The 11,196-nt window shown below is 35.4% G+C and overlaps 1 protein-coding gene across 2 annotated transcripts; it reads right to left on the reverse strand.

Moving 5' to 3' along the window:
- Window positions 1-787: 787 nt before the first annotated feature.
- Window positions 788-10,151, reverse strand: LOC109191044 (flowering locus K homology domain-like). 2 transcript variants are annotated; one of them, XM_019341625.1, is made up of 7 exons: window positions 9,876-10,151; window positions 8,603-8,958; window positions 7,175-7,427; window positions 5,205-5,353; window positions 4,846-5,124; window positions 1,968-2,162; window positions 788-1,316 (listed from the first exon to the last, which is right to left on the reverse strand). In XM_019341625.1, the coding sequence occupies exons 2-7, from the start codon at window positions 8,951-8,953 to the stop codon at window positions 1,140-1,142; spliced, it is 1,404 nt and encodes a 467-aa protein (XP_019197170.1). In that variant the 5' UTR covers window positions 8,954-8,958; window positions 9,876-10,151; the 3' UTR covers window positions 788-1,139. The 2 variants fall into 2 exon arrangements, with proteins under 2 accessions (XP_019197170.1, XP_019197169.1); XM_019341624.1 differs by having other exon boundaries at window positions 8,603-8,961.
- Between the last annotated feature and the right edge of the window lie 1,045 nt (window positions 10,152-11,196).

Consider the following 11,196-nt stretch of genomic DNA (forward strand, 5'->3'; position numbering starts at 1 on the left):
ACAGAATTCATTCCTATTTCGCGCCTGGGCGAAGCATTCGCACCTGAGTGCGATTATATATATATATATATATAATACTTAAATCAAAATATAATATTAGGGGTTGAAAAATTAATTAGAAAAATTGTACTTCATAATATTTATGAGGGATATTGTAATACTTACAAAAAACATGATCTGATTTTACAAATAAAGATTCATGGTACGGTCACATAAAAAAAAATTGTTTTAATGAAGGTGCATGATGGCAAGTTTATTATGGATTGTGCATAAAAATCATTAAAATTACTTCTACTATTAACTAGGCAATTGTTATACCATAGACCAAGTCCACCTTGCACTTTGGTGTTACGCACCCGGGTCCAAAACGACATTTGAAACTACCTCATTGATTATACTTTGCTCAAATTTTAGTTTTGCGTGTCTTGACACACATAAAGGTGTTGCTAAGATGTCTGCAAGCTGTTTCTCCGTGTTGATATATTCAATCTTAACATTCTTTTTCTCCCCATGATCTCTTGTGGAGTAATAACGGACGTCAATATGTATCATCCTTGAGTGCAAGACATGATTTTGAGTTATGACTATGGCACTTATGTTGTCATACAGGATGTGATCTCCTTAGCTACAATTTCATAGTCCAATAAATACTGCTTCTTCCATCAAATTTGAACGCAAATAACTTCTGACTGTAATTTACTTCACTTTAGCCATTGACGTTGCTATCAAGTTATGATTTTTGTTAAACCATGAGACTAGTCTTGCGAGAAATTTACATGGACGCCGATAGCCTACTAATCATTACAATTTAAGGAAATATTCATCATGCAGTACACATCGAGAATCGAACATTTGAGGGAAGGCTAATACTAATAGCATATCCAATTGACAAGCAAGACAGACAAGGTAAGGTTAGGTTCAATGTTGCCAAGAGCTAAACGGTACAATACACCTATTGTACAATTTGATATTTGTTTCTAGGCCTAATTACTAGTACAATAACAGATATCAGCCAAATTTCTTAGGGATTATTTGGTTTTTTATACCCCCAAATAAAAAAGAAATAAATAAAAAAGATAACAGGTTGGAAAGAATGGAAAAAGCTGATATCAATAATTTCAAGTTTCTCATGATGCTGATTAATAGCCATAGTTGGAACCATACACTGAACTGTAGCCCCCAGTTTGCCCAGGAATACCTGTGTTTTGTGGGGCTGACGAGTACATCGATCCCGGGGGTGCATAAGCACTGTAGCCTTGATCAGCAAGTGGAGCTGTTTGATTCTGTGGAGCAGCCGCAGCATCCGCCATAAAATTCTGCGACGCAAAAAATAATCAAGAAAGATACCAAAAGTTTAAAACAGAACTTGTTGCAGAAAAACGAGGTTAATCTAAGTAGTCACTCATCAGATGAGCATGACTGAAAAAGTATGGCTATTAAGTATGGGATAATGTATGCCGTGGACACTAATTGGTGTTTAAGATGCTAGAATATCTCATAACATGATTTCCAAGGCACCACCACATTGGGGTCACTCCCACCTCATCTCAAGAGAGCAGGCATCAGCTATCAGGAACAATCGGTCAATTGGACTCTGGAATGATTAATCGGGCCACATTTCACGGATGATTTAACTCCAGGTTTATTATTTTTCTCTGATGGGAAAAGAAATTATATAGGGAGATGAAAATTGTATTTTAGGGAAGAAAAGTATTCCTGAGTTGTATGCTTCTACATCTAAAGTTTACAGTAACCACAGAAGATGGGATTCATTCCACATTTTCATGGAATGCTGTCTGTTTATCTAGTTATACACTACATCTAATGTTTGTGAAATATAGACTATAGAACTAGAGAAAACTATAATAAGAAAAATAAATAATATATCAGATTCACAAATACTACTGAAAAAGGAATCCAGCGATTAAAAAAGAAAAATAATTCAAAGGCGAGGACAAGAAAGATACTTGTATCAACTGCTGTGCAGTCTGAACTTGAGAAGCAGTCCCACTTATCTCAACTGTCATCTCCCCAGGAACTCCCCTTGCTTCCTGTATGGTAACAGTAGCACCACTGACCCTCCGAATGTAACTTATACTTGAACCATTTGTCCCAATAACGGCATCAGCATAAGACAGTGGGATTTGCATTTGCTGTGTGATCTGAAAAGTTTCGACATCAAATTATCAAAATTATACTTTTATCCTGTTTCTTTTAGCAGTTTATCAAGTATACAATTCCAGGTCAAAAAAGCCCAAGGAATATACCATCTGCATTGCATTAACAGTTGTTTCTTTTAGTAGTTTCTCATATATACAACACCAGACCAAAATGAAGTGAGGGAATATATTTTCCATTTTATTTTAGTAGTTTGGTAAGTGAAGGACACTGCATTCTTAGGCAAGAAAGCTAAAATGTCATGCTAAACTAGCCAACCGAATGTCCAAGGTTGAAGATTAAAAGCAATTTTTATCAACTATGATAAAAATCACCAAGAATACCCCCCTTCTCGAGACCAACTCGAGATGACACCTGTTAGAAGGTTGTTAGGAATAAGCTCTCAGCTACTCATTTTGGAATTCAAATGAGTGGTTTAGTCCTGCTGTTAGAATGTATATATAGGGTTCTTGTACAGGTTGTAGTTCATCAGTTTATACACACTAAATACACTATATACTCGTATTCCACAACACCCACCTACCAGAATAAAGAGGTATAAATGTATAATGTGAACAGAGGGGGCAATTTCCCACCCCACCCTGCATTTATGGTGCCTGGTTACTGGCAGTTGTGTCTAGGCAAAAACAAAAAACAAAAAACAAAAAAAAAAAAACAAAAAACACTCATAAGTAATTTATATTTTAATGTTAGTTTATTTTTGTGCACCCCGCATTTTCCTTCAATAGTTCAATATGCGCAAAAAATGTACACCTTACATCACAACCAACAAATACCATGCCCTGCAAGACCCACATTATGCGGGTTATGGTACACATACCACATAATCCACCCACAACTATCCCTATTGAAAGTGCAGCAAATAAGCATGTGAATTTGTACTTTATTATTAGAATAATGATAACTCTATTGCAATGGATGGAGATGCAAATACAAGAGTTATTAAATGTAAAAACAACAGAATAAGACTAGTTAGCCACTTCACACTTCTGATCATACCAAAGAAATTAATCCTTGTTTTCTGATCACCCCAAACACAACAATGATTTAAAGTCTAAGGACACTAATGGTTGCAAGATAAAGCAAAGAGCGAGAAGCATAATTAGATACAAATAAGTTTGTGTGGGAATAAGTGGTGGAATGAGTTTGTTATATTACTATTGTACTATTACATCGAGATGAGTTCCTGCGCAATGCATGGAGTAATGTTGTATATTTTTAAAAATTTATTTACTTATCTCTATATAAAGTTTATTGTTTGCATATTTACTTCTGCTCTGTATTATTACTATGGCTTATTTCTTTTTTTTCCCACCAACATCAATATTTAGAAGACAATTTTAGCAAGGACCCAAGGACATATTTTAAGAATTTACATAGATGAATGCAAAAAACCATATGACAGTTAAGAAAGTAATTGTAACCATCCCGATTTAACTAGCCTTCTTAAATACTTTTAACTGTAGTGTAAACATAGAACAGACAGATTAGTTTGGATACTTTCACCAAACTTTGGCTTTTAAAGACAGTGTAATCAAGGTTATTAAGGCAGACTTTCTAGGCGAGATGCCACTGCCTGCCTAGTCGACTAGTCGACTAGGCGACCGCCTAGGCGATGAGTATTAAATAAATAAAAAGTATATATATATTGAAAATATCTTGTCTTGGGCAGCCTTTTTGCTGGCCTATTTACTTCAAGTAGATGAATAGTTTTTTCCTAGAATAGTGAGAAGTCTAGAATTTATTGTATATTGAAAATATCTTGTCTTGGGCAGCCTTTTCACAACCCTATTTACTTAAGTTGTCTTGAGAAGATGAATAGTTTTTCCTAGGGTGGTGAGAAGTCTAGTATTTATTGATAACATGCCAGAGTGAGGTGGTGGGCTTTGCTCGGAACAGGAGGACGACGCCAGAGCTTGAACTGCGCCGCCATCAGAGCCGCCACGCGCCGGCGCGTGAGGCAGATTCCGGCGACTTCTCCGGCTGGAAACTACACCGGTCAACTCACCTTAGTGCGTAGGTTCTGCCCGTGTATGTTTTGTGGAGTTTTGGGTTGTATTCTGCACTTAGGCGAGGCAAGCACATTAGGCGTTCGGTCTTGACCAACCGGACGCCTAGGCGACGCCTTGATAACACTGAGTGTAATTCAAATCCTAGTTGATTCCATCTATATCTACATGTGACTCCATCTTATCACATACTTACAGCCCAACTCTTCCTCTTCCACCAGCAATTACTCAACAATTTTTCCAACATGCTGCAACTATACTCTCCATCATCAGTGGTCTCCAGTAGCAAATAATAGGTTTCAATCAAAATTATTATTTAAAAAAAAAAAAAAAAAAAAAAAAAACAGGCAGTCATTTTGTAAAACCAAAGTAACAGGCTTGCCAAATCAGAATCTAACACCTATGCCCCTATTCATCAATGCAACCATTTTAGTCAATGGAATCTGGAAGGATTGGGTTAGAGGAGAAAACAAGACAAGATACCAAACTGACATACTGCTTCAAGGTGTCAAAATGAACTTATTAAAGCAAAAGCTATACCTTATTATCCAGTAGAAGATATATTATCCTGCCAGGCTCTTAATTCTATCCTAAACAAAATGATTTGATTCTCTCCCCTAACACTGGTACACACTGCTTATATAGTAAGAGAAGTCACCTGAGTAATTACGGTTGATCCTGACTGGTTGTTGGACGGTGCATGAACTGTCATTGGAGCTTCTCTTCCATAGGCAGATATACCCTGATGAGGAGGTCTTTCCACTGGAGGTGGCATATCAGGTGGAGGATAATAATTATCACGTTGCCTGGGAGGTGGCATAAAATGAGGACTAGAACCATATCCAGGACCTCCAACAGCATTTGGATGATAAGCTTGAGGCGGAGGACCCCATGACTGGGGAGGTACATGTTCGACAGGAGGATTCGGTGCTTGCATCTAAAAAGCAACAACATGATATCTTTCAACTAATCAAAATCCAGACCCTAGAATGTGTTGCAATGATAAAGTGCGCTTACCTGCATTTCAAAGATTGGAATTATGCTACGATCAACTAAAAACTTCCTGAGGTTAGAGCCAATTAACTCAATTGCCATGTGTACACCAGTAGGCTCCCCAACAACTTCAACAATCCTATCATCTGGCAAGGCAAACACCGGAAGATCCTCTGCAATTTTTTACTTATCTCATCAGAAATCAGACAAGTTACTTGCATCAGTGAAAGATACAGCCCATATTAGACAAGTAAAAGAAAACAAAAAAGAAGAGGTGTATAATCATAATATTCCTAAGTATGGTAACTCTTTTAAGTTCTCATTCTTTGTAATCCTACAAAACGGTAGAACTTCAAAAAAAGAATGCAATTAAATTATTTACATTTTGGCATAGAGCTACTTATCAATACACAGACTGTTGTAGAGCCAATTCAAAGAATTACTAAGGGTGTGTTTGGTTCGCACATAGGAATCGGAATCGGAATGGGTATCAAATACTTGGTAATGGTAATGGGTTTTGGTGAAAGTATTTAACATGTTTGGTAGTTGGGTGGAATGGGAATGGTTACTAATAGTAGTGCTTGAGAATGAATAAGGGAATGAAACCCTTATTTAATTTGGGTATGGGTTTTTCAATTGATGGGGTATTCGATACCCATAGTAGTGTTCTAAAAACCTATCAACCAAACAACAACAATCACTTTCATACCCATTCAAACACACCATAAATGTGCTAACTTCTTAATCCCCTATGACTCAGAATGGAGAAGCTTTTGGTAAGATGCTGGAGAAGAGGCAAGTCAATTGAAATCTATAAATTATAAATATACTCATCATATGATTTATCTTTATTGATTATCTATAACTACACTATTGTAACAGTTATTTCATCCTCATCCTATTACCTTTATTTTGTACTCATATTTAATCAACATTGTGATTTGTCTTTAATCTTTATTGATTATCTATAACTACACCATTGTAACAGTTATTTCATCATTATCTTTTACCCTTATTTTGTATTCATATTTAATCCAATTAGTAATCATCTACCTATTTTCTAGGTTCTTTAAAGGAGGCGGGAGTGACAAAATGACATGACTCTAAGGGCATGTTTGGTTCATGGAAAATCTTTTCCTTGAATTTGAGGAAAACTAGATTTTCCTTTGTTTGGTTCATGGAAACATTTTCCATTGGAAGACATTTTCCTCAAAAATGAGGAGAACATTTTCCATGGTCCCCCCTTGGTATTTTGTTTTCCATGGAAAACAAGTAGGACAATTATGCCCTCACCAACTTTTCTTAATTACCATTATTATTATTGTTGTTATTATTATGTAAGGGTGTAATTATCTTTATACTCATTATTCCTTACAATTCCAAACTCAACCAAACAATGGAATCGATATTCCCAGTAATTTATTTTCCACCAACCAAACAATGTAATTAATCTTCCCGGTAATTTCTTTTCCATAGAATTGAAATTCCATTTCCCCTCAAATATTTTCTGCGAACCAAACGGGGCCTTAACACTAAAAAGCTCTTAAGCTATTAGGTTTTCATTTGCATGTTAAAGCCTATAGGTGATTGATCATACAATACATACCTAGTACCAAAAAAAACCTAAGACAACCCCTGGAGCCAGGAGGGTCATTACGAGATCTGGAGCCATAGTATTGAACAAGAAAATTTTCCTACAAATAAAACATAACTTTAGGTTTCAATATTACACGAATACACCATTTACTCCCATGCAACAAAAACACAATGGTGAAACCTAGCAATTTCCATAACGCAACCCATGGAAGAAGATAAAATCAGATTAAATGTGCAAGGCTCCAACATTAAGCAAGGTCCTCCTGAAGATGTATGGTACACAAAAATGGTTCATTTTCAAGGTTTAAAAATCCATTACCTACCCTGATCCTAAAATACAGACAAAATCCAAATTATTGAAATCCTTCTCTTAATGTTTAAAAGGAAAGAGGAAGAACCTGCTCCAAGAACTCTAACAATACAATTAGAAGCTTCCTGGATGGATTTGACAGTTGTTCCTTGTTTCCCAATTAAACTCCCTGCCTGTGCAGCTGGCACAAGCAGCTTTGTTGAAACCTTTCCACTTACAGTAGGTGGTGAATGAGAAGGATCACTGTCCAACCCATCCACAACACGTTTATGAACCCTTAGAAGACCATCTATAGCAGGTGGCAGAGAAGAATCAGGCTCCTCCTTGGCAGATACCATAACCTTCAAAAGAATGAAATAAATCATAAACCATCCCAATCCTTCATAGAATAAAAATGTCACCCATTCTGTTTCGAAGTAGAAGGTAGCAATGTAATTCTCCGCAAAAGAATGATGAAAAGAAAGAAACACAGGAAAAATTCAATTTCTATAAATCTACACCCTACCAGAAAGTGAAAACATTCTAGTGTTATCGGTGTGTAATTCAAGATATACTCCTAGCTTACTGTATACACTGTTGTAAATGATGCAGCGGTCCCTAGAACTATTTTGTTAATAAAATACATTGCACTTGGCCCCTGAAAGTGATATAGTAATTCTGCACTGCTGACTCATACGGGCTTTTGACTAAAACGGACAGAATTGAAGTAGGCCAGACAAAAATAGGTAAATTTTGAATCTCAGAAAAAAAAAAAGGCAAAATTAGCTTGGGAAATGTGTTTGAATCAAGTATGTTAGAAAAGCATTTCCCAAGTGCATTTGACATAATTTCAAAACCAATTTCCTGTATATATTTGGAGAATTATTTTATGTCAACACATTTCCTAGGTTTAAGACCAATTTTCTGGGTTTCAGAAGTCAGAACATGATGTACTTTGGAATCCTCATAACTATGGATACTCAGCTCTGAATATAAGTTCAATTACTTGTTAAACTTGCTAGGGAAATATTCGAACAAGAATATGAACAATCAGAAAAATTCCAGCAGCAACTAAAGTTGAAGGTTTGAGAAATATTAACTGAACAAGAATGACGGAGAAGGAAAATGCAGATTACAGACTTTATAGGGTCAAATCTGCCTATTTTTGTGATTTTGTCTAGGCACTCCAATTCTCCCCATTTCAATCTATAGCCCTAGCTCATACAACTTCTATGATAATTATTTGCTTGAATCCCCATTCACTAAAAGTTGTGCAATTCCCATTCAGTCCTAAAGAACATGAATAAAGGATAGTTATTTAATTTGCAGTCAAAGACAACTAAATGTGAACTTATAACACACTCCTCACAGTCACTACCTTATATTTAACTTGGAGATTGGTAAGTTAGCATTTTTAAATAATATTAGGGTGCAAACAAGTGATGAAGCTTAAGCAGAATGAGATTACATGTGGTTGTAACCATTTTCTATGGAAAACTGAAAACAATAAACACATATAACAGAAAGTTGCACTTACAGCTCTCTCCGCTGTTCCTGGAGGACCATCAAGAATCTTAATTCGAGCTTTTGCCTCTTCACACATCTTTTTAATGTACTCTCCCTTCCGTCCAATAATACTACCAACCTTTTGCGCAGGAACCAGCATCCGGAATACACTTTCTCCAGGCCACCCAGGCCACCTCTCACCCCCTTCGGTAGTCAAAGCATTTTCTATTTCTGGCTTTTGCTCAGGATGAGAGTCATCCTGCTCCAGCTCAGGCTCCATCTCCCCCTCTTGCTCTTGCTCTTGCTCTAGCTCTGGCTCTGGTGCCATCTCTAATGGTCCATCATTTTCATGTTCATCAATGCTTTTATCAATTTCAGCCATAAACTCTGCTGAAATACAGGAAAAAGATCTTCTCAAAATGCCTTATAAGAGCACTATAAATAAAAACAAAAATTCAACTGTTGCTCATCTTAATATTTTATCTTTGAACATTTAGCATCCAACCATACACATAATTCAGAAAACCATATAGCCAATCTAGACAAGTATAAAAACAAATACAGACACAGGTAGTCATACTTAATCAAACAGCAAGAAAATAGCAGGGGTTAAGAGCACAGAATTCTCCTGTGATAGTTTGAAATGCATTTGACATTAAATCTCTTCTGGTTCACTCAATTGATTATTTTACAACTTAAAAGGCACCCTCAAGCCCATTTCATTGACTGCTAGAACTGTGCATGTTGACAAGGTGCTTTTTATAGACTTGATGACATCAACTCCAAGCTTCATTGATAAACAGTCTGATGATAATTTGTCTTATTTCCTTATGTAATACCCACCTGTAAAATAGCAAGAAAACAGTCTTTCATTCTACCTTAGACACATGCTCACAAGAGAGGTTTTCCCCAAGTTCTTTTTATCATTCCTCTTCTGCTCTACCTTCTAGAAGCTCAACAAAAACTACATGTATGAATATACACAAGCTGAGCACATCTTCAAAAACCTATCTTGTTCAGCTTTCAGCTATGAAAACTGGAGAAAGTGGGAAGCCGATTGACTGTCTCATTCTTTCAGAATGCATCCAGAGTACTTTCACAGAATTCATAAACCAAAGTTACTTTAAAAAATGAGACTTCATAACTAAACCAAATACTCTTGTACACTCATTGCCCTCAAGAAGGTCCAAAACCCTAGCACACAACTCTCCATCAAATTGAACTGCCTATTGTAGGAAGCTCCTATTGTAAAGACCCACTGTAATTGTAAAACATTAAATATAAACTTACAGAACCATATTCACCTGTTAATTAAGGGATTTAAATATTTGCAGAGCTACAAGAACGAGAGCGACAGAACCGCCGTTCAAAGTCTACGCACACAGCTACCAGTTGCCTAGCTACCGTTCACCGAGCTACTATTCGCCGGAGTAGTGCAGGACTGCCGGAGGCCGAAGAGGATAGGGTGACGAATGATGGTGTGTCGGCGCGAGAGATGTGTGTCCGACTGTCCGTGAAGGCGTGAAGTTTTGTGGAATTAGGGCTTCTGGACTGTGGAGTTTTAGATTTAGAAGTTTTATGGAATTAGGGCTTTTTTTCCAAAAATAAAATGGAATTAAGGCTTCTAGACTCTGGAGTTTGAGATTTATTACAAATCTAAGAAAAAATCATCAAATAGATCATCGAATTTGTATAGTATATATATATATATGTAATTAGATCATCAAATAAAAATAAATGTACAATTAAATTATTAAATATTAGCCAAGCACTTTTTATTCACATTACATGTAGTGACTCTCTCATATAGGAAGTCATGAGATTGAACCTTACTAGAGGCGGTGTTGACTAATAGCTTAATATTAAAAATGTGTGCGATTACCATTATTTGTAGGTAAGTAACAAGTTGTTGGATAACTTTTGATTTAACATGCCATATGAAAAATAAAATAATTTTTCTTTAATTATATAACAAATATAATATAATATTATTTAACTTGTTTAACATGGAGCAACATGTTAAAAAATGATAATTGCATATTTTTTGCAGGTTTAATGTTAAAATTGTACACTTTTTTGTTTGATGGTTCAATTGCACAAATTATACAAGTTCAATTGTCTATTTGACACTTTTTTCAAAATCTAATTATAAGACATGTATTGCACATTTGCACGATTAAATTAATTTCTGATACGAGAATTAAAATACATGATTAAACTAATATATTAGATATAATATATATATATATATATATATATATATATATATATATATATATATATATATACTTCTACTATCTACTATATATATACTAATAAGAGTCCAAGAGAGTTAGGCCTATAATTGGTAGAAAAAATAGCGATCAAGTTTTTTAATCAAATGAATGGTTCAGATTGATCAGATTTTAATTTTTCCTTGAGATTTCCTAATTTATCCTTAATGAATATGATTATCCGTTAACTTTTCCGTTAAATATTATCTTTTTCGTTAGTTTCTGTTAGTTCACCGTTAACTTACTCATTGATTTTAATAAGAAATGTCTCAGGTTCGAACCCTATCCCAATCAAATTAAAGTTGTCATAATTAGTACTCTATTTTACTTTTATTAAATTAATAATTAATAA

Source organism: Ipomoea nil, unplaced genomic scaffold, assembly GCF_001879475.1.
Source record: "Ipomoea nil cultivar Tokyo-kokei standard unplaced genomic scaffold, Asagao_1.1 scaffold1612, whole genome shotgun sequence".
Taxonomy (NCBI): Eukaryota; Viridiplantae; Streptophyta; class Magnoliopsida; order Solanales; family Convolvulaceae; genus Ipomoea; species Ipomoea nil.

What these genes read in the sequence shown, in the direction of transcription:
- LOC109191044 (XM_019341625.1), bottom strand. Translation starts at nt 8,953, where the DNA reads ATGGCTGAAATTGATAAAAGCATTGATGAACATGAAAATGATGGACCA. An exon ending in TGTTAGAGTTCTTGGAGCAG is followed by an intron (nt 5,354 to 7,174) that starts GTTCTTCCTCTT and finishes AAAAAATTGCAG; the next exon opens with AGGATCTTCCGGTGTTTGCC. An exon ending in CTGCACAGCAGTTGATACAA is followed by an intron (nt 1,317 to 1,967) that starts GTATCTTTCTTG and finishes TTTGCGTCGCAG; the next exon opens with AATTTTATGGCGGATGCTGC.